At 43.2% G+C, this 24622-nt stretch overlaps 1 protein-coding gene across 1 annotated transcript in view; it reads right to left on the bottom strand.

The window, feature by feature from the left end:
• The window catches only part of LOC146810884 (A disintegrin and metalloproteinase with thrombospondin motifs 2-like), a 1551661-nt gene that overhangs the window by 126961 nt on the left and 1400078 nt on the right, over window positions 1–24622 (bottom strand). Inside the window, exons 18-19 of the mRNA XM_085617927.1 lie at window positions 23343–23475; window positions 10707–10914 (exon numbers count right to left, since the gene is read on the bottom strand). Of these exons, the coding sequence (XP_085474053.1) occupies window positions 10707–10914; window positions 23343–23475 (341 nt within the window). The remainder of the gene's footprint in view (window positions 1–10706; window positions 10915–23342; window positions 23476–24622) is intronic.

Below are 24622 nucleotides of genomic sequence, written 5' to 3'. Positions count from 1 at the left end.
TTTCAATTAGAGTAGAAGGGGCTGCCGTCATGTGGAGCTTGTTTTCTTGCCAAGGACACATCATTGCTAAGCGATAACTTGTTCACCAGTCAGACTCCATATTTAAAACCCAAAGGATTATAACTGTACATAACCAACGTTTTGTCTTCAGCTAGGACTTTGGTCTGCAGGTAGCCTCTCAGAATCTGTAAAGTTTTCTTTTAAGGACTACATTTAAAAGGTCCTAACAGAAAATGTAAGATATTGTTTCTGCCACTAAAGAACCACAGTACTGTCAATCTAACTCAGTGAGGTTAAACAAGGACACCAGAAAATACATTTGTGAAAGGGTACCCACAACCAAAAGGCAGGTTGAAGCAAAATACAACCCATACTTTGAATTGCACTTTTAAATTAGCTGTTGCCCTATGGTGAGTTATAACATTCCATGTGTACAGTACGCGATGGACAGATTTGTTGTATAACTCCCCAGACATTCCTCTGCTTCTGCCATCCTAAAGGCCCTTCATAGGCTCCTAGTCTATAAGAGAATTTTGATCATGATTCGATTGTTTACATCCCAGCTACCTGAAGGGGAGATGTTGCCACTATACAACTAAAAGAACTCTAAGATCTTCTTGCTCAAACCTTCTAAGCCACGTTCATTGAGACTCAAAACTCGAGGTGGTAAATATTTTTCAGTCCTTGTTACTAAGGCATGGAACCAGTTTCCCCATCACCTAAGATTTATTGAGCCTGAAGCACTGTTTAAAAAGCGATTTAAGACATGGCTGGTTTCAGTCTCTCATATATCCTGTTATTCTCTAATATTGTGATCTAGAGCTCTGATCTGGGTCCCTCCTTTTAGTTAACTAGGTTATTTCCTTCTGCATAGTCTAAGTACCACTTACATTCATACATTCATTCATTTGTGGCTTCTCCTAGGGTACTTCCTTGACCCTCTTTGAGTTTCAGTAATGTCTCCTCCACAGGTCCCTGGTGGTCTTTCTACAAACCTCCCAGGAATTATTGGCTTCAACAGATACAAAAGGAGGGAGGTGGGAGGAAGGGGTCTCCACATAAAGCACCTGTTATGTGCCTGGACTTACTTCTCTCCTGAAAATGTTCTGCCAGCCTCTTCAAGAGGTTTAGAGTGTTCCCTTGGCTTGGAAGTCTTTTGTTCCCAACAGGAAAAACTGCTCCCACGTGGATCGAACATCTCATGAAATCTCTGTAACCATTCACAAATTCCTGGCGCACACATTTGGTGCCTGGCCTACTTGTAGCGCCCTCACCACCAAGCACAGGTTGGTGCATGGCAACCATGTGCATCAGGGAATAGGCATCTCCTGCTATGTCAAGTCCAGTAGAGCCAAGCAACCAGACACCTGACTTTTGAATCTTTTATTGCTGGAAGTTCAGTGCTGATTTTAGACTGCCTTATATTCCACTTTGGGGAGCTGATCCAAAGGTGGGAAATGGACGATGTCCCTGCCACCTAAGAACTGACTGAGTTGCTGAATAATTTGCATAATAACTAGCCCTCTGCACTAACATGGCCATGATCTGGATTCAATGTGTTTCCTTTCAATATGTTTGTGTCCTACATGTTGAAATGATCATTCTCAAATATGTTTCCGTATTTACAAGTCATTTCCCTTTTCTGTCACTATTAAGACTCATTTGTAACTGATAGGTCAAGGAATCACCTTGATATCAGCAACATAGCATTTCTCTTATGGATATTTGCCCCATTATCCATTCATCTTAAGATCCTGATTTAATTTTGATATTATGATTCTACCGACACAAACATAGTAGTTACCAAAGAGTGAAATAATTAGTGGTTCACTTGAGAACCACTGCTGGATAAACCTCTGCAGCCCGTAGCAGATTTATTGTAAGGCTATTTACTGGATGCAAGAACTATATGCCTGACTCCACAAACCTACAGAATTTGGCATTTTATGTTATGTTATGTTATGTTATGTTACTGCCATTTGTATAACGCAAAAGCTGCCCCGGCAAAGGGGCGTCCCGGCGCTGTCAGCAAGGCGACTAACACGGAAGGAGACAGGAGCTACACGCAGAAAAATAAGTGTGTTTTTATGGCCTTCCTAAACGCCAAATAGTTAGTATGGCTTCGAATGCGAGTGGGCAGTGAGTTCCAAAGGAGGGCTGCCCTGCTGCGGAAGGAAGGCCTCCTGCCCGTACTCTCTGGAACCTAGGGACCCTCACCAAGTGTTGTCCAAGTGACCGGAGCTAGCGTGTAGGAACATAGGGAGTAACCAGGTTGGCCAGAATACCAGGAGTGTTGGATTTCAGGGCCCTAAAAGTAATACACAGGGCCTTAAATTCAATTCTCCTGGCCACCGGCAACCAATGAAGCCGGTGGATTGTGGGTGACACCGGGCAGAACCTGCGCAAGCCAATCAGTGATCTGGCCGCTGCATTCTGAACCCGATGTAGCCGAGCAATCTCGGCCTTATTTGGCTCTACATACAGGGAACAAGCATTATCCAATCTGGACATTATAGCTGCCTGGATAATAGTCTGGCGCGTCGGGGTCAAAAAACCCCAATAGGGGTCTAAGCCCCCGCAGGAGCCCAAAACACGTCCTGCTATCTTTTTAGTTTGAACTTGATAGCTGAGTGATGAGTCTAACCATACCCCCAAGTTTTTGACAATGTGCTGAGGAGGAGGGGCACTCCCCAAGTTTTCTGGCCACCAAAGCTCACTCCAAAGCCCATGGTCCTTTCCCACCAACACCTCAGATTTACTTGCGTTCAGCTGGAGGCAGTTAGCGGTCATCCATTCAGCGACCACCGCCTGGTCTCCCCGAAATTTCAGGGTGTCCCTCTTGGTGTCACTAGAAAGTGCTACCACCAGCTGAGTGTCGTCGACGTAGGAGACCATGGTCAGTCGACTATTTCTACCCACCGCTGCCAGCAGTTGGACATAGAGATTGAATAAAAGGGGACTGAGGGAGGAACCCTGTGGAACAACTTGTTTGATGGGGTGATGCCTGAGGTAAAAGGTGAGACAGAAACCCTAAAAGACCTCTTACTAAGGAACAAGGTGAACCTCTATATTAGATGTCTAGATTCTCTGTCAAAGATGTTTTGAAAATCTTTTTTAAATGCTCTCGACCTGAGGCTGCCATATCCATGACAACCCTTTCTAATGACAGGTGCCTACCCACAGCCTTATTTTTTTAACAAGGTTATCGGAACCAGGGGTGAAAGTCATGCTTCACTTTACACATATACTGTGTCATTAACCCAGTAACTCATCTCATGGCATACTGTCTTCACTGAAGCACTTTCCTACCCAAAATCAACCTTGCTGGTAATGGTAATGGTAATGATATTATCACCTTAATAAAAATAATCAAATCTCAGGGTCACCTAAATAAGATTAGCATATTCATTTTCTGAAAATACTGCATATGAGTATGACTGGGGCTTTGGTCTTGCAGAAGCTCCTCAAAGATGCTTTAATCAGATCTTACTTATTTTATGTGATTTACTGCCAAGTTCCAATTTCATCAAATCCTACAAAACCACTTGAGATGTTGGTCACTAAGAAAATTCTTTACCCCTTTCCGAACAGAATTTTAGATTTAGATGAGTCAGGACATTAGGATTAGCAGAGTACATTCCCCCCCCCCCCCCCCACACACACACACACACACACACACACACACACACACAACCCTCCGAACCCAAGTTTAGTATGGCCGAAGACTAAGGCCATCTTGAAAATAACATAGTGGCGAGAGTTAGCCCTGGTAATCTTTTCCTTTACTCCATTGGTTAGGGCATCCTCAGTGGTCATTCCCACCCACTAGCTCGTGTCAGGCACAAATGCGGAATTTCCAGGCCATCACTTCAGAGCAGTCCTTGAGCTGAGGGAGATCACAAGAGGAATGATATCTGCAACCTGGGGAGAGCCCTGGAGGACTGAACCTGCTCTCTCTCTCTTGTACTCAGGACAAAGAAGTGGACTCCAAGGGTCCTATGGCTGACCTCCAGTTTAAGCTACAGGTACCAAGTTCCAAGCTCTATTAGGCCTTTCCTGTAACTGCCCAGCTGATCAGTGGCAATTGTACCTTGACTGGACCTTGCCTGTGATGGAGCAAGGATTCTAAGAAAAGAAACTTGCTCGAATCAACCCCTCGCTAACTAGTACTAACAAGTAAATATTAGAAACTTGAAATAAAATTTACATATACATGACATTCATATATGGGGAGAAGGCTTTCTGCTTGCTTAAATAACAAAGAATAGTTTGCTACGTAACTGAAATCCTGCTTGAAATAGAAAATTGATTTGCACATGTGCGAACCCATCCTGCGTAAGTAACCATGTGATTAACCCATGTGAGATGAAACTCTCACGCATGCGAAAAGAGTTGCTAACTACAGGTCATGAAGTACCGCATGCTTGGCATATGCTTGCCTGAACGTAAAGGAGCTGCTGCTAATAATGCTTTCGCTTAACAAGGAAAAGTATAACATGGGATAGAGTAGAAGTGGGTGGTAAACAGTGATAATAACATATTTGAGAAATTAACCTCGGTTTATGATTCTTTTGTTAATAGTGTGTAATTGGGCCTGAAATGCTAAGCCGAGAGAAAAGATGGCGTGTGAGACGTAACGCAAGTTGGGTCTGCGCATTAGACTCCCAGAATGACCTGCTAACCCGGGCATTGATCGGCTGCCCAGACCCAAGGACGTGTGCTTGGGAAAGAGCTCCTCAACTGAAGAAATTATAGAAAATGTGTATCTATCTATTTCATGAATGCATGTGAAAGAAAGTGTTCTGAAAAAAAGAATAAATTAAGTGTGAAGGGTTTACAAAGAATTAGTTAAGAATTTTGGGATGACCACATGAGGTGATGACAACTCCCATACCCCGGACCAATCAGAGTTCTTGATTCGCAGACATTTGCGACCTTTGAGGGTGGGACATGCAAAATTAAAGGGTACAATTTGAGTGGTTCAAGATTTGGATAGAGAGAGCTGCTTGGAAGAGTCGTTGATGCTGAGTGAGGAGTAGGCGAGAACTGCTTATGGGAAGAATAGACTGAGAAGATTCAATGCTTAAGAAAGCCTGACTAGATTGAAGATCTGCAGAAAAATATAGAGGAGGGAGAGAGTGTAAGAGAGGGATATGCTCCGGTGTGTCAGGTTCTAGAGAAGTGTAGTAAGTATAAACCTATCCTGCACCTTCCCTACAGTCTTTGTCTCCTGACTTTATCAGGTGACCTCCAATAACCCTTCTGGCCAGGGTTTGGGTTTCCCATTCCAATATTAGGTAAATAGAATTTTGTATTGAATTTAAACATTTCATTGCAAATTATGAGATACTAACAGGTACATGCATCAACCATTTTTGCGAGTGAAAACAGTGCAATTCGCAAAAATTGACCGTTTGTGCCCGCAAAAGGGCTTCTGCAATGCATCAACCTGTCAGCCGCTCGCAATTTAAGAAATCGCAAATTATTGAGATTTCTTAAATTGCGATTGCATTTAAGGAATTGCAAATTGCGATTCCTTAAATGCAATGCATGATGGAATCGCAAATTGCGATTTTGCTAATAGGGGGCGCAAATTACCATCAATTTGTACTTGATGGTAATTTGCAAAAACTTTGAAAAATGCACTAAAGTGCATTTTTCAAAGTTGTAGGTTACACACACATGTGTGTGCGCAACATCTGTGAACAGATCAATTTCAGGGGTGCAATAGGGTGTCCTTTTGACACCCTTGAAATAGCATGCGCAATTTGCGAGTACCTATTGGTACTCGCAAATTGCGCATGCAATGTCCCATTCATTCCTTTGGGCCTGTAGGCCCATAGGAATGAATGGGAAGGCATTCCTTAATTGCAACCCGCAATTTGCGAGTCGCAATTAAGGAATGTTTGGGAATCGCTAATTTTATAGTGATTCCTACATGCATAGGCTTTTGCAATTCCTTAATTGCGATTCCTTAATAATCGCAATCAAGGAATCGCAAAAGCCTACATTGATGCATGCACCTGCTAGTCCTTTTGTCTCTTCATCGATTACTCCTAATGCATTGAGACTGTTGGATGCATTTGTGTATGTTATTTGATAAATTAATTTTTCTCCCCATGAAAGTTGATAGAGTTTGCACTGTGAATCTGTACAAATGAGCGTTCATTTTGATTGTTTAGATAAAATCTATTGAATCTTACTTGGAGTCTGTGATCATTTTATTGAAAGCTATATAATAGATTAATTAATTTGTTAATATCACCATCAACTACTCGACTAATGGTCCATTGACCAAAAGAAGAGTGCTGATCTGTGAAGATTAGTTAGGCATTGATTAATTCAGATCAAAGAGAAATAAAACTTGACCCCCAGCGAAACAGCCAGGAAATCTGTGCATGTATATGGGCTCATTGTGAGTGATACGTTGATTTGTGAAAAGTTTATCCTGGCCATTCGCTGGATCACCTGGACTAACCTCCTGGGGCCTTTACAAGTGTACTTCTGTGATGGATTGTGACATAAAGGGCAAAAGTCAGAAGGTAAAATATGTGACCAGGATGAGCCTGATTATTGTGTCTGACCCGCGTTCCTAATGTTCAGTGTCAACTGTACCTATGTTCTGTTCTACCATGGCCGTTGACAATCATTGGCACTGTACTTCGTGGCGCTATTGCCCCTAAATCGCTCTCAAAACATAAAATTTCATATCTCTGGTTCTCCTTATTCGATATTTGTCATATTTATTTCCTATTTTTCTAATTCCTTTTGGGATGTTTATTGTTTTGTAATTTGACTTTGTTACTGTTTTAGTATTGCATAAATACTTAACATTGCCCATAAGCTAAGCCTCTCTGCTCTGTGCCATAGCTACTAGGGGGTTGAGCTCAGGTTTATTTAGTAACTTTAAGGTTTCACCTTAACAAGGATTGTGGTTATTAACTGAAGTGGGTACCCACCCTTTCAACTAATGTCCCAATTAATTTCAAGGAGCATCTTTGGAACCCATGTTTCTAACTAAATGACCATGGCCCTGGCACATTACTGGCTAACTCGGTTTGAAAACTGGGTATCAAACTGGATGCTAATTGAGCCAAGAATAAACAAATCACAGAAGTTTAAAAGCTATGCTGTTTTTAGTTATAAATCTTGATGAGGGTTCTTACACATTTTACCAAGTGATATCACACCTGTAATGATTCCACTGATTTATGGTCTATGATATCTTTATTTAAGATTGCAAAGCTATCTTATTACCACCCCAAAAAATGTTTGTAAAATGCAGCTACTCTGCTGGGCATCTGGTGGGCAGAAGTATACCAAAGTAGTATTGTATGGGTGTAGGAACAGTTTACTATATTGTCAACACAAGCAAGTCAAGTCAAGTTGATGATGTTCTAAAATGTATTAACATATGGATGATCCTAAAATATGTTTCCGCTAGTGGTTATGGCCCGTCAAACTGAAACAACATAAGAGGGTAAGGTAGCAACTATGAGGACATCCAATTTAGGATAGTTCTAAAAACTGCCCTTTCTTATATTAGTCATTCATTGCCTAATCTTCAGAACTATTAGCCATGTTAATCTCATTTGCCTTGCTAATTTTTGGAGTTGTTTATAACATAAAACATGTTTCTGCTTAATTTATGTTAGATTATATTCTCCTGATGAAGGTAAGTAACATTTTCAAAATGGGTCAAGAAGTTAGGTTTATGTGATCAAGAAAGCTATGTTTACTTGAATCTTTTTCTGAACTTTCATGAGATTTTAGAGCTGGCCAGGGTAAGCAGAGGAGTAGGGGTGAGTACAGACATGTAAAGGGATATACTATAAGGTATTGTGGGTAGAGATACTGGCTGTAGAGAGGTTAATTGGTAGAGTGATAAAAAGCAAGTGTGTAGGGGAGGAGTTGGAGAGTTGCTCAAGAGTACCCATAGAGGTCATTAAATGTAGGGTTAGGGGAGCAAGTGTCAAGGTTCAGGAAGGAGTGGGGAACATAGGTATAAGGGCACAGTTAGAAATAGGGGTGAAAGAGAAACGTATGATACAGCTGATAAGTGGAGGATGAGGTACATGGGAAAGATGGGGTGGGAGAGTGTAATGTAGGAGGAGGTGACAGTTTTCAAAGTGACAGAAAGGAGGTTTGGAAAGGGAAAGGTGTATTGACAGAGGAGTCGTATGAGGAGGATGTTCCATGAGGGATTTTGAATAGAGCGCAGAGTGGCTCACTTGTTGGAAGAACGGGGGAACATTGACATAATTTGAGATGGTTTTTCCTAGATTGCAACATTTATGAAATGGAGTATTCACTGAGTGCAAAACGGGAGTAACTCAGTAGATGCAGTAGTGGTGAAACAATAGAGGAAGTCTCTATTAAATTTACCCTGGATGATTCTCCCTCTACGAAGGATCTATGAAATCCTCTCAGGATTAAAGGGCGAGCTGAATAATGACAAATCTATGAAGTTGACCACAGAGAAGAAGGACAGCAGCTTACTGAAGATTCTGTGGAGTCCAACACGGGGAAGAACGATAACAGCCAACTACAGTGCTTAAGGTGACTCCAAACAGGAGCAGAGAATAACAAACAGCTGTGCAGTTTAGGGAATATACCCAGGAGCAAAGGGAAAGAAACCACTAAAGAGTTCATCAAGTCCACTCAGGAGCAAAGGTAGATCAAACCAATGAACCGTCTAACAAGTCCACCAAGGAACAGAGGGAGAGCAACCCACCGAAGAATCTAGGGATTCCAACCAAGAGCGGAACAGACAGAAACCATTATAGATGTAATGCTCTACCAAAGTACAGAGCGTGCACAGTCCACAAGGATGCCCATGGAATCCACCAAGGAGTGTCATGTGACCACCCCTAGCATTGGCCAAAAGAATAAAAGGACAAAAAGACACAAAACGTGGTTGCTGTTGGTGGACATGTCATTTCGTAGGCATGCACATTCGTGATGACATATGCACTAGCAGTCTTTGTCTATGTATGTGCTAACCTACAAAGTAAAACAGGCACAATTTGTTTTTTAATTTTCAGATCTGAGGTGCACTTTGCTGCATGACCCCCAAAAATAATATATATATATATTTTTTTTTAAAAAGGCCTACTGGGTGGTTGTGAAACAAAGGAGCGGCTGGAGGAAAGTGTGAGGGGAGTTAAAAATTCAAAATAAAGCTGAGAGGGGGAGTAAATGTAATTACCATCATAATTGTATTTGTATAGTGCTTATTACCCCACAAGAGGCATCAAAGCACTTTTCAGCACGCTACTCCGGAACACAAAAATGAATAGGGGTGAATTAGTATAGTGACATATGAATTAGTTTGAGCGGTGGACAGCTGAAAAGCTGCACACAAGGGAAACAGCTAAGAGGGTCTGGGAGAAAAGCACACAAGGGAGAGAGCAACACTGGGGGACCGAGAGGAGAAGCACACGGGGAGAGAGAAATATGGAGCATGGTAGGCTGGGTAGTTTGTCAGAGAGAAAAAAAGTAGAGAGAAAACGAGCAGCACTTGAAGAAGAAAGAAACACAGTGAGTTTGGGAAAGCATACTAAGGAAAAAACTGGAAAACACATGCACTCTCATGGAAGGCTAACAGAGAAAGAATAAAGTAGCGCCCTAAAAGTCAGCCAAACAAAAGGATAGTAAAGAGCCTATGCTCCAGAAAGGGACAAACAAACACAAGAAGAGGAAGGCAAGCCAATGCAAGACAACAAATAGAAAATGAAAGTGACAATATAGCCAAACAGTGGTTAAGTATTGGGTGGGCTATAAGTCCACTGTAAATTCTTGGTAAGCCTACAATAGGTCTTTAACATCCAGAGAACTTGCGCCCTCTGGTGGGTGAGGCCTACAAATGTAAGAGCAGGCAGTGCTGTGGATGGAATAATTAGATTTAGGGAGCTGAGAAAGGTGAGGAAGGAGGGTAATGATGAAGAGGACGTAAAGGGGAAGATAGGTTGGTATTCTAATCCTAGACCCTACTAGAAACTAGCATGCTCAAACAGGAAAGACGCCACAGGAAGGCACCCTTAACCTCTCTTCTCTTAACTTGGATCCTAGACATCCCAGCAGAAGGCGTTAAATTTGGAGGCGAAGAAGAAAATGGAGGAGTGGGGTGCAGTGCTCTGAAGTCTAAAATATATGCGGATCGGACATTTGAGGGAACATAAACAAAAAATCAGGCAGCAGGAAAATACACGAACTAAACTAAAGCTTTAGACTTGGCCTATGCCTGCGGTTATCTATAATTAGTGTATGTATAGGTGCATTCCTTATGGTTTGAAGAGGATCATGGAAATCATGTGCAGATGCGGAGGACACCCACAATATCTTAACATCTCTTTAGTTATTCACTAACGATTTGAAAGAAATTTCCGAAACACATATTTACCGAGCAAACTTGCACCTTAAACGCTCAGGTAAAAGTACTGCAGTACAGGGAAGTGAATCAAAGTATGCACAAACCACAGGCTCGATGAAGGGAAGGCTGACGGGAAATGGCGAAATATTTGAAAAAGTAGAAAGTGACATTCTCCAAAAGTTCTAATCTTATCCAAACACAGGTTTCAGAAAGGTGGAGTTAAAGTGTATGCAGTATCTAACCCGAGATCAAACGCCTCTATGCAGGCATGCGCTTTGAATGTAAATTCCACTCGCATGTTAGGACATGGATACATATGGAAGTTCCATTTTACCTGTGACCACGGGCCGACCCTCCACTGTGCAGGACAAAGCTCCCGGTTACAGGATCTCCGGGCTTCCGGGCGGTTTTCACTGCAGTACTTTGAGTGCACCGAGCGGTTTGCGTTGTCATGCAGGGGTTGGATGCACCGCACGGAGCGGAACTGGTAGCCTGACTTTCCGCAGGTTTTGCTGCAGGTGTCCCACTCTCCTGTGACCCAACTGTTGAATAATAAAGGAGATTAAATACGAGAAGTATTTCATTTATTCATAGTGATAGAGCACGGCCCAAGCAACAGGGGCAGCAAGGTGCGTGCATACATCATTTCGATACATAGAATCTTTATAACATCAACTTCCAAAACCTATCCGTGGCTATATGTATCAGTGCAATTATCGGAACCCGGCCTAGCGGTGAGAAAAGGAGCAGTAGAGATAGACTGAAAATTGTGTTTTAGATTTTTACGGGCTGTTGGGAGAGTTTGGATTGTTCTCATGAATTCAGGCATAAGAATGGCAGGACTAGACGTGAGAAGGCCTGTTTTATGATCTTTGTCTTCTTCGTCCTGCGGATTCCGGAGTACATTCATTTTTCTTTTTGTTTAATTATCCAAAATTACTGGGCGGGGAGGCCTAGGGAGCCATCAGGTAAGATGGCCGCTTTCTAAAGCGACTCAGCTTCCTCACCTGAACATCTGTCATGTCCTTTCCTTGTTTCTAAGAATTATCTAGTTGATGCCCAGGGACCATAACCTGAAAATACAATAATATCCTCACGGGCCATAAATTCATCAATATTTTGGCATTTTTAACACACAAACTTTGTTCAGCACTTAATTATTTCCTATTGTAGTTGTATACTTTCATAATAATTTTGCTCAGTGCTTCTTAACCTTTGAACACGTGTGTGGACTCCCACAGAATCACTATTGGAAGCCGGGTAGCCCCGCCTAAGCAATTTCTGCGTCTTGAACCCGAAAAAAAATACAACTACAGAAACAAGCTTACATCAAACTAATGCACTAATTATGAAATCTTTTCTTTAATTCACAATCAAAAATATATGTTACCTAATCATGACACTGGATTCAAATCATGGAAACATATAAACACATAATCGAGAGGTATATCCCTTCATCTTTATAAGAAAATTATTAAGACAGATAAATAAACATTCATAACAGTAACCATCCTATATGGTGGATCACTTTGGGAATATGGAAACAAGTGTGTCTTAGTGAGCAACCTATTCTTTTTTTAAATGTCTTTAGCATAAGAACCAACACTGTGCACCACATGCGTGTCACCATGGTGGGTTCACCTGAAAACTGACCATAACTGTATACTTTTCTTTGCTTGAAGAGAATAGAATGTCATTTAAACATATTGTTACTCATAGGCCCTGATTGTGAGTTCGGTGGCCTTACTGCCATACCGGCATGGCGGCGAGTCCAAGAAGACTGCTGCGCCAGCGGTCTCCCACCTGCTATCTTATGATGTCCACACTGTGCCAACGGCGATGTTTCTGACGGTGGATAATATTTTTTCATATGTGTTGATGCAGGTGTTATATTTTGACTGCACAAGTGTTAAATGCACACATATGCATGACACATGTGACAAAATACCTACTATGAGTACTTTCCCATTGCTGGAGTCAGGACCATATGTGCCCAGTCCAGTCAAGGGGTTAATAGTGCAAAACGGTCTTACCTGGATTTCGGTGCCAACAGGGTTGTTTTCTTCAGGGTCAAGATGCAGCTACGAAGGGGGGCCCTGGTGGAAGGGATCCACGTAAAAGACTGATTGGATGAAAAGGGTGAGTATGCACCCCAATTCCTTGGATTCCGCCGATTCTAAGCAGGCGGTCTTCCCGCCATGGTCGGCTCGACAGAAAGCCAACTTGTCATTCCGATGACAGTGACCTTGTCTGTACTGCCTCTGAAAGTTGCTTTCTTCCTACCACCATCGCGGTCTTCTGTGAATGGCTGGCGGCGACAGGGGGACTACGGCAGTCTTTCCTTCAACAGACCACCAACATCATAATTCGACGGGCGGACCGCCAACTGTGCGGCGGGGAATCCGGCATTGCTTCGCCGGCAGGTCACTTACCACCAAACTCATAATCAGGCCCATAGTCTCTTGTTTAGTGCTATCACAGTAATCAAGCGTTTTGTAGATACTCTGTGTTGTGTTAAGTGCCGTCTTTGTGTGCTTACAAGTCTTTCTATGGTTGATCTGGATTGGTGCCTAACAACCCAACACAGTTCAAGAGGCTTTTCCTGCTAAAGCTCATCTAAGAAGGGAACTACAATCTGATGCTGCCATACTTGGTTGAGGCAGAATCCATCATGACTCCAAATGTGTCCATTACAGCCAACACAACAGACATGAAAATAGGAATTCAATTGTTTGTGGAGAGGGTATCATGATAGAAAACTCATTTAAAGACTGTGTAAACAAAGGTTCCCTAAATAATATGCAATTGGCAGAATACCACAGCAAACAACCCCCCAAGGAAAAGTTGGAAGACTCACACAAGAATAGAAATTAAAATTCTTAGACTAGCAGCAAATGGCTCACAATAAGAGGAATAACTGCAAATCCTCTTTCAAGCTATCCAAGGAGAAAGAGCCAAAATGGAGATCAAAAGTGCACAGCGATTTGGTGCACCAAGAAAAGGAGACACCTAGATATTCTTCCCAAGATGACATCTTTTCAGATGAAAGGACAAAGACAGGCATAATTCCAATAGATGCACAATGAAGCAATGCTGTTCCTATATGTGGCCATGATGGAGGCTTCCTGAGTGATAGATGCCAGGACTAGAACTGGTCCATACATTTTAATCAAGGCATTTTGCCACCATATAAATCAAGAAGTCTGTCTAAACTGTATGCAATAATATCATGTTGGTAATGTACCCGGTGCGCTTGCTTGCCCGCCCTGTGTAAAGGGTCAGGTGCAAGGTACTCTGAATGAGAAAGTTGCAACAAACAACTTGGAATATTCTTACAAATGCAGATATTGACAATAGACCCCAAAATGCATTGTTGTAAGTGGATGAGACGCTGACTTCATCTGCAGAGGGTCTTTGGCTCCCACAGTCTTCATGTCCCTAGTATGGTTTTTTGACAATGGATATCAGGTCCCATGGAAACATTGTTATTTACAGATACTTTCATCCTCCATAGAATTACTAAATTATAGCAATTTGTGTACTATCAGCTATGGTGACATACACATGAGTGTGAGGGTTCCTGTAGGATGTGCTTTGCTGCCTCACTTACAGGAAGAAAACTCTGTACCACGCTCAACCAGCCATTATAATGAGCCAGCATAACCACATACAGAAGAGACCTGTTCAATCCCATGATGCAATAGCAGCAGTGCACCTCTGTATCCAGCTCAGATGTCAGACTCAAACCAAAGGTGAAAAAGTGCCTAGGTACAATGTTGGATTGGGCTCAGAAGGGCATTCTACTTTAACTTTTTGAGCAATAAACCTTTACAATTGAATCCAGCAAAATCAAGCTACCAGATACCAGGAGTAAAAGGCAGTTCTATCATTTACTCTATTATCTACTTACTTCTCAGAGTGCTTGGACTTGTTCAAAAGGGCCTGGGAGATTGACCTCCCCTTAGAAGGAGGAGGATTTCTGGCACTTGTGCCATGCTATGTCCCTTCTAGGAAGAGACCTTGCAAGAAATATGTCAGGGCGAATCACAAAAGTAAATAAATTGACCTGTATTTAACACCCTGGGTAGCTTGACACTAAAGCAGTCAGGCTTAAGTTAGAGGCAATGTGTAAAGTGTTTATGCAGCAGACAAAGAGTAATAAAGTGAAAACATAACACAAGTAAAATCTGAAAATACCTTGAAAAAAATAGTGTATATTTTAATTCAAAAAAAGAAACCCTAAAGACAAAAATACAATCAGTAGAATTGGAGATATTCAATTTTAAAGTTTGTGGTGAAAATAGCACCTAAAAGCACAAAGCGCCACTCACAGTCATCTGGTGGTGCTAGAGCGGGTGAAAGCCACAAGTCCAGGCCAACTGAATTTATGAAAAGGTGGGATACAGGGACCAGGTTAAAAAGTTGCTGAAAAGTTACCTTCTGAGGCTGGCATGAACTGTTTTGTTCGCGTTGGAGGGGGCCACGAAAAGTAGGCTGAACATCATTGGTGGTCACCACTGTTGCACAAAGAGCAGGTCAGGCGTCATAGACAGTCTTCATTGTAGCACAAATAGCTGGTTGGACATTGTGGATGATTGTTGATGTAGCTTCATATTTATGGCCGCCCCGGCCTGTCAGTGATGGAGAGAGAAGTGCAAGTATTATGTTGCTAGTCGCCATGGACAATTGTTGCTGGCACAAAGAGCAGATTTCACCGGTGCTTCAGATTGGCGGTTGTCACAGGTGGCAGAGTCTTGGCCCAAACGGGCTCGTTATCAGTCACAAATAGCCAAAACATCAGGATTTTCACCCTTTCTTGCAGGTGGGGCTTCTAAGGAAGCCAGCCAAGGGTCCAGGGCCTGGGGGCACCTCTTGGGAGTTAGGACCCACTCCAGAAAAGGCCAGCAGCATGGCTCACACAGGTCGAGTTGCAGCAGGTCACCTGTGCAGGGAGGTCTCTGAAGTCCCTGTAGCTCACACAAGGTTGGTAACCTGACCCTTGGAGTCACTCTCGGTGACCAGGGATGAAGGCAAGGAGGTCCTGTCTTCTGTACCAGTCAGCAAGGCTTTGCCTCTGCAGCAGGACCGTCCTCTGGCAGCAGGGCAGTCCATCTTCTGCATCTTTCACAGGTCCAAGAGTGTTCTGAGGAGGGTCTCTAGAGGTCCAGTATTTATGTGTGGTCAGTGCACCAAACTGTCTGGTGTGACAAAAGGCAGGGTAAGCCTGGTGTCAGGATCCTTTGTGTGTGTTGTAGGCAAAGCCCTTTGAAGTGTAAGTGGGGCTGGGTACAGCTCTCCCCACTTATCTTGCAAGGATGGCCCATCCTGTCTCACTCTCTGGAAGCAATTCACAAACCCCAACAGCAGAGCCATTCAAAGTCGTGTGACCCAGGACACTGGCAGAAGGCACAGGCAATCACTCAATCAATCATACAGTACTTGTACCAGTGTGGCTTGTCACCTGTGCAGGTATTCAGGTGCTGGGCTGCAGGTATCAGTCAAAGAGCCAGGTATTGAGCTTCTTCCTGAAGTCTGTCAGAGAGGGTGATGTTGGAGGTGGAGGGGGTTCAAAGACTTGGTGGTGAGGTGGGAGAAGGAGTGTTTTCTGGAGCTGCAGCAGTGGATGTGTGGTGATTGTGTGAGGGTGAGGTGGGTGGAGCGGAGGTTTCTGGATGGTTGGTGAAGGTTCAGGCGGTGGTTCATATATTCAGGTCCTTGGTCATGAAGGGCTTTACAGGCATGGATCAGTAATTTGGAGTGGCATCTTTTCTGGATGGAGAGCCACTGGAGGTCTCTCGGGTGCTGGGTGATGTGGGTCCTTTTGTGCAGGTTGAGGATCAGTCTGGCTGCTGTGTTCCGTATATTCTGGAGTCTTCAGATGAGTTCACTGGCAGTGCCTGTACAGAGTGAATTGTCGTAGTCCATGTCGTAGTCCAGGCGGTTGGAGATGAGAGCCTGCGTCACTGTTCTTCTGATACTGATGGGGATCCAATTGAAGATTCTGTGGAGCATGTAGAGTGTGGATGCAGGCTGAGGAGACTACATTGACCTATTGGTTCAAGAAGAGTTTGCTGTCTAGGATGATGCCGAGGTTGCAGGAAAGGTCTTTTGATGTGAGGTGGGTCCGAGTTCCAATGCCCACCAGGTGTAATTCCAAAGGGAGATGTGGCTGCCAAAAACCAGCACTTAAGTTTTGTCTGTGTTGAGCTTCAGGCAGTTGTCCTTCATCCAGGCTGAGACATTCTTCATGCAGTTGTGGAAGATGGATTTCGTAGTGGTGGGGTCAGCTGATAGTGAGAGAATGAGCTGGGTGTTGTTGACAAAGGAAATGATTTTGCTGTCGTGGGTTCTGACGATGTTCGCTAGTAGCGTCATGTAGATGTTGAAGATGGTGCGCTTGGGTTATGATGTGAAAGGAGGGAGATAGATTCTCTGGGTGCGCCCCCTGAGGAATTATGGCATCTTTCTAAGAGCATCATCTTTGATACCGGTCTGGTACAGTCATTTGATGAGTGTGCGGTTGGAGATGGCGCCGAAAGCTGAGGAAAGGTACAGCAGGATCAGGCAGCCGATTTTCCTGTCGAGTAGGGTGCAGATGTCGTCTGTGGGGGTGATCAGGGCCGTCTCGGTGCTGTAGTTTGACCTGAATTCTGATTGGGAGGGGTCTATTGGGTTGTTTCTCTCCAGGTGTTCTGTGAGTTGGAGGTTGATGGCCTTCTCCAGGACAGTTGTTTGAGACATGAAAATGGCAACTTTCTAAAAGTGGAATTTACAAAATTATAACTTAAAATACAAAATTCACCATAATAGAGGATTTACAATTACAAATCATTTGAGTGTAAACAGCATATATCTATCTGCTCCCTGTGATAAATTGGGTCATTGGTTGAATGCAGTGTTAACTTTGCTGAAGCAACAGCCACAAACCCTGTTGGTGTAAACCACAAAAGTCTCTAAATTAACATGTGCTTAACCCTCTGGTTGCTTGGCACAAATCAATCAATCAATCAATCAATCAAATTCTTTATTTCGGCCAATTTGGCCATAAAAGATGCAAAAACAATATCATTAAAATGCATCCACATTAGTTTAAGAACATAGTAAAATACATAAAACCATCATAGTATAAAAAGAATTTCCGATTGCGAAAGGCGTTAAGAATCATAGCCAAAAGGATCAGTCTTTAAGATGGCCATTAAAAATTTAGCAACTGCAAATACTATGTGGGGTGCCGTGCTCGTTTTCAATATTCTAAGGGAATGGAGATAGCTCCTTAAGCCCAAGTTTCTGCATAGAGGAGCTAACCAGTATTTTCTGGGTCGATTGTATGCAGGACAGAAAAACATAATATGGGGTTCTTCCTCATCATAAATGCAACAACCTGGGCAGATTTTATCCGTCCTTTTTGTCCAGTTGTAAGTAAATGTTTTAATGGGAAGAGTCCCTAGCCTCCATTGGATAAACAATTTTCTAGCTAGTATGGGGAAAATTATGTCCATAAACCCTTCGAATTGGTATAAATCCTTAAAATCCAAAAATCTAACAGTCAAAATACCTTTATTGGTGGCAGAAACAAGGGAGGCAAAACTTTTTTCCCTATAAATACCCACAAGGTGTTTGCGTGACACCTTGAAACAGCCTTGTTCCGGGGAATCCCATAGTTCGTGAAGACCTAGTCGGTAAAGTTCTTTCTTTATAAAAACCAGCCACGGGATTTTATCACAGAAATTATAATTCATGACATGGGCAAGCTCTTGCCTGTAGTGTTCGAGCTCAGCGGTGGACCAAAGCCTATGCCAGAATCTCAGTGGCATTAATTCCAGGTCTTCTCTTATGGAGGGTAGACCCAAGTCTAATCTTAGGGGGAGAAGGGGTGTGCCACAAGGGAGGGCCAAAAGGCGCCTTATGAAATTGTTCTCTACTTTTACAATTCCTAGACCCGCTTTGTGTCCCCAAAGTTCTCCACCATAGGATGCGGCTGCTCTTGCTTGCGTCTTATACATCTCAACTGCCGGACTGATAGGTTTGTATGTAGAGGAATTTGCCACTTTCAGAATTCCCCCTGACAGTTGAGAAAGCTTGAGCCGACTTCTAGTCACCTGAGGTTCCCAAGATAAATTCTCATGGAGAGTTACCCCCAGATACTGGAAGGTATTCACCCGCTCCAATCTTTCAGTGCTCAGAGAAGGATTAGGTCTGGTTTTAGATGATGGATTAAATATCATAAACTTGGTCTTTTCTGTATTAATTTCTAGACCATGTTGCTTACAGAAAAGGCCAAATCCATCTAGGATCCGTTGGATCCCCATCGGAGATTTTGACAGCAGGAGGGTGTCATCTGCAAACATGATGGCGGGTACCCTCCTGCTGCCCAAACAGGGGGCATCATTGTCGACAACAGTGTCAAGATGTGCTATGACACTGTTGACATAAAGACAGAACAGGGTTGGTGCAAGGACACAGCCCTGCCTGACCCCTCTGAGGACCGGGAATTTTGATGATAGTGCTCCCAACCTCCCATGCCTGACCTGTGCGTAGTTATTCTCATGGAGCCTGATAATGGCATTTAATATATGGGTCGGAACGCCTAACTCCTTTAAGGTCTGCCATAATTTTTTCCTGGGAACTAGGTCGAATGCTGACCTCAGGTCCACGAACACCATGTACAGCCTTCCCCTCTCGATGGTTACAGTTTTCCAATAAAGGAGAACGAGGCGGAAGATCTGGTCCATGGTGGACGTTTTTTTCCTGAAGCCAGCCTGAAGAGGACTAAGAATTTTATTGTCCTCCATCCACTCCGAGAGGTGGTTCAAGAGGAGGCGAGAATATAATTTTTGAGGGACATCTATGAGACTTATTGGCCTGTAGTTGGCTGGGAGAAGAGGAGAGCCCTTTTTAAAAATTGGAACTATCTCCGCCCCCAGCCAAGTACAGGGAATCTCCATCCCACCCAGAATGGAATTGAAAAGTATGAGGAAATAAGGACCCCAAATGTCTGGATGAAGACGAAAGAGGTCGCCAGGCAACCTATCAAGACCCGGTGCCTTGCCCTTCGCCAAACCCCCGATTGCATTAACCACCTCGACAAGAGTGAATTCCAGATCAGATGTGGGGTCATGGGCAATTGTAGGAGCCACATACCCCTCATCATCGCATCGAAGCGGTTCTTGATAAAGCTGTCCAAAATGGGCCTCCCATATGGATGCTGCAATGTTTGACTCCACTGCAGCTTTGGGTTCTGCCGTGCCGGCATTTACCAGAGACCAAAATTTTCTCATATCCCTTGTTTCAAGTGCGAATGTGAGATCCTGCCATCTGTTCCAATCCCATTCTGACCGTGCCACTGCCATAGCTCTCCTGTAGTTTCGTCTAAGCTCAGAAATTTTAGTTTTATCCATACCTGTTTTGACTGTATTTAGTAATTCTGTCTTAATCTTTCTACAGGATGAATTATACCATGTTGGGGTACGTGTTTTATTTTTCCTCTGCGGTAACACTGGGTAGAAAACCTCACCCAGTGCACCCACTAGGTCGTCATGGATTAAGGCCAGCTTCTCGTTAAAATGCAGATCTTTAGGCTGCATAATTAGCAAATCCAGTTCTTGTAGCTTTGGGAGTGCTATCCTGTAGATGTTACTTATGGACTCCTCTGAGTTCTCCAGTTTCCCCCACTTGACCCTGCGTCTGTTTGAGCTAAGTACCAGGTTCCCAGGATCATGACCAAGCTCAACAGAGGAAGATCGCACGGCAGCCACAGGATGCACCATCTCCATTATAAGTGCATTGTGGTCACTGTCCGATCTATCAGTGACTTTAAAGTCCAGGACCTTTGGCCATAGGCTAATGTCTACAAAAATATAGTCCAGCCTGGATTCATGGTTCTTCCTGTTAAACGTGCATGCAGAAGGGGTATCAGAGATAGTGCGTCCGTTACATGCCCTTAGAGAGAAATTAAGTGTTAGGGACATGATTTGCACAGCCAAGGGGGACCAGGATTTAGCATATGGGGATTGGCAGGGGGGGACACCCCAGAGATCATCTTCTGCCGTAAGTGCACCTTCCTTTAAGCCTTCCAAGGGCTCAAAGTGGCAGTTAAAATCCCCGCCCAGCACTATCTTGTAGTTAATAGGAAGGGATTCCAGAAAGCGCGCAAGATCATCTAATAGTGGGGACTCTGGTTGCTTGGCACAAATCAGGCAGGCTGAATTAAAGGAAATCTGTAAGGTATTTATGCAGCACACAAACAGTAATAAAGTGAAAACACAACACAAGATACATCCTAATCCCATTCAGAAAAATAGAGTACATTTTAATAAATGTTTTCACATCAAAATGACAAAAAGCCAATTAGTAGCACCGGATTTATGAATTCTTAAAGTTCAAGGTAAAAACTAGCACCTAAAAGATAAAAGTGCCAACCGTGGACATCTGGTCGTGAGAGATCAGGTCACAGTCGAAAATATGGTTGACTATGATGGAACACAAGCCGTATTGGGCCACGTCGGCGCTTGCCTTCTGACTTAGAAGAAATTTTGACAAAAATGTTCTGAGAAGGTAAAGTTCAGCGGGGCAAGGCTGCAGGAGGTGTCCGAGGAGGGGGTGTCGTTGTAAGGGAACCACTGGATAAAGTCGCAGGGAAGATTTCTGGGTGTGTCTCTTTTTTGAAAGATGAAAATCTTCCGTAGGACAAAGCTAGAGCCCGTAGCTGACGAGAGTTCCACAAGGCCGCATACCCCTTTGGCAAAGGACCACTATACAGGATTTGATACTGTGCATCAGAAAGTAGATGGTGCTGCGGTGAACTCAGGGCGATGTATCTTGGGTGGATCGATTAACATATTGGTCCTAATCTACTCTTAGTTCTCAGAGCCATTTTTAGACAACAAATTTCCCATATTTTAGATTGTAGCTATTTGGGCATGTTTAACACCAAGGGTCCAAGACTGGATGGGCACTACTTGGGAGGTTAGGACTCACTCAGGCTGAGTCCAGGTAGGGTTCAAGATGACTGGAGCCTTTTATGTCCCAGAGGCTCTTATCAGGAGGTAGCCAGCCAGCCAGCCTTGGGAGCCAATCTGGAAGTCCTGGATTCAGCAGTAGAACAGGGCTCAAGCAGCAGGACAGGCCTCTGAGGGTTCAAGGCAGTTATCAGGCAACAGAGCAGTTCTTCCAGGTGCAGCAAAGCCATCTTCTGAAGTACACAGCAGGCCACAGTAGCATGCAGTCCTCTGAGAGTCCTTCCACACGTCCAGAAAGTGAACTGAAGTGTAGGTCCAACGGGTTTTATTTTTATACCTGTTGCCTTCTTTGAAGTAGGAGAGGTTTCTACAGAATTCCCTTTAAAGTGCTGTAAGCTTCAGGCGTATGAACAACACAAGAGTGACAAGTCCTTTGTGTGAAGGTAGGGTACCCCCTTTTCAATTGCAGGTTGGGCTGTGTCTAGGGGTGGGCGGAATTTGCGTAATCGCGTTACGCAAATCTCCGCGAAACGGTAAAAAATCTCCGCGAACACGCAGAAATTCCGCGAACACGCGGAATTGCTTGTTCGCGATACTTTTTTCCTGTTTGCGATCGCTGTTTGCATGCTCGGGGTGAAATATCTCGCGAACACGCATATTGAGAACGCGAACAAGCAAAAAAATTCGCGAAGTCGCGGAACGCAGATTTTTGGGCAATTTCGCGTTCTCCGCGGAACGCGAAATTACCCAAATTCCGCAAATTCCGCGAACGGAACGGAATTTACCGCCCAGCCCTAGCTCTGTCCCCCAAATCTTGCCAGTGATGGCCCATCCAGACACACCTAATCATTCTATTTTGTGGCTGTTTGAGAGGTATAAACAAAGTCCAACTGCCAACTACACCCAGTCATGTGGCCCAGAAACAGGCTACAGGCACAAAATAGGGCAGTAAAATGCCAACTTTCCAAAAGTGGCAGTTTCAATATTGTAATTTAAAATCCAACTTTACTATTAAAAAAGGGCTTTTAAGTTACAGTTCCTCAGCCACTAAACATGAAATGTTTACCTGTTCCCAAGCAAACATTAGCATTTATTAAATGTAATAAGGCAACTCAATCTTATCCTATAGGGGAGGTAGGCTTCACAGAAGTGAACAACGAATTTGGGAGTTTTTCCTTGCCAGGACACATAAAACTTAAAAATACTTATCCATCCTTGCAAGTAAATTAAATGTTCCAATTAGATGTAGGTCATTTTTACCATGTCTGAAGGAGAGTGCACAATCACTTTTGCGCTGTTTAGCGGTGCTAAAGTGCATTGAGTCCTAAAGCCAACAAACATGAATTCTGCAAACAGGAGTGGTGAAGGCAAAATGTTTGGGTGAATACTATGCCAAGCTTGTCAGGTCTAACAGACCTCTTTACCCACAGATTTTCCAAACCCACTATCCACTTCTTGACTGCAATTACTGATATGAGGTTTATTATCATATATTATGTAGGGTTACCCATGCATTGTGTGCACTCCTAGTGTTTCTGGATTATATTTATAACAGTGGTAGCACAGAAAACGAAATACATCACCCAGACACTTTTTAACCAAACTAGAAACGCAGTAGATACATTCATGCAGCTTGTGAAACAACACACAAGCTTTAAATCTGGAGCATTGCAACATGATCTGCCCAAGCTTAAAGAGGAGATCAGAGAGTGTCCAAAACTAAAACAAACAAGAGCCAGACACTTCACAGTGGAAATCACTGACAGTGACAGAAGCAGGTTTCAATCCACGTCAAGTGGCAGAGAAGAAGAACTGGAGAGGGTGAAGATCAATGTGACCTCTGTACATGGAACTCTGTTTCAACACAGGAGAAGCTGCTGCCAGTCCTGCCATTTTGTGGTAGGTTATGAACATGTTAAGAATGGGGGAGAGCCAAGATGAAGGGGTGCATTGTCTTCTAAAAACACAACGGTAGGCAGTTCATACAAGTCTTACATTTTAGCAGTGCTTACATTGGTTGAGAACATTCTTGCAAATTGCACACTCTCCGAATTGGCTTCAGTTTCTGGATAGATTCACAATAACTTCGATGAACCATTTTATGATCAGTTTTCCTCCGACATCCATATTTTGTAAACTGAGAACCTTGAAAAATATACATTTATGGTCAGTGTTGAATTACAAGGTGAAGATAACATCGAGCATGCAGAGCATTAAAGATAATGACCAAAAATGTCTTTTAAAGTGCAGTTTGTATCCACCAGTTTTCAAAGTAATCTAACCAATTAGCATATTGAAAAATCAATTTTCACTGTGTCATTCTACTATAACCCCATTTATGGATACAGGTACATGGAGGATAACAAGACAATTAGGATGCCATCCCTACTATTAAGATTGATTGCCACTTGCTTATTTCTGTCCCTTTTCTAAGAGGTATGAAATATAAACAAAGAGGCTCAACAGTGTAAGATCATATCGAGAAATATTTTGGGCTGTATATAATCCACATCACAGAGGGAGGTACTCAAAGGTTTTAATGACTGTATAAAATAAACATTTCTAGAAGAAAGCCCTGGTTTATCCAATCAAACAAAGTATTTGACAAGTATAGCTAAATCCACAGACGCCACTGTATAGCAAAGATTGTTGCCCCATTTGACTTTGTATGGAGTAAGGAGTAGTCATCACTTACAGATATGTGAGCTGAACTTCTCTAGGCAGTATTTATTTGTTATATTATTTAGACAAGAAAATCTATCCTTTGTGCCTAGTTTCCTTTTTGCCTAATATAGCTGCAAAAAAGACTGCTTGGTCTTTAGGGGTGGGGGCGCAGTCTAATGCTACGACCGGCCAGCCCAAACCCCACTCTTTTATCTTTTTTTAAAAACAAAAAACAAACTTTCCTGTTATCTATTGGGCTTTCAGTCCCCCAGGGGGTCAGAAAAACTGTTGTAGATCATAGCGTGTGGGGCAATTGCCCTTGCTGGGGGGTTGCTCGCTCCCCCTTTCAACTCTCTGGTGTCTAGTGGGTGGATCCTGCTTCAGGAGAACCCTTATACAGCAATCGGCAATCAGGGATTAGTATAGAGATGTATCATGGAAAGGGTCGAATCTCCCCTTTGCAATGGTACCTTTCCTGTTGTGATCACTACTCCTAGAGCTGAATTTTGCCCCAGAGCACCAACCACGGTGAAAGGAGAAGAAGCATAACAGCAAATTCATTTATTATTTAGAAAATCATTCGAGAAAAAACTCACATATCACGACTAGCCTGCTTACAACCTGGCAA

This window comes from Triturus cristatus, chromosome 7, assembly GCF_964204655.1.
Source record: "Triturus cristatus chromosome 7, aTriCri1.1, whole genome shotgun sequence".
NCBI lineage: Eukaryota > Metazoa > Chordata > Amphibia > Caudata > Salamandridae > Triturus > Triturus cristatus.
This window is presented reverse-complemented; position numbering and strand designations above follow the sequence as displayed.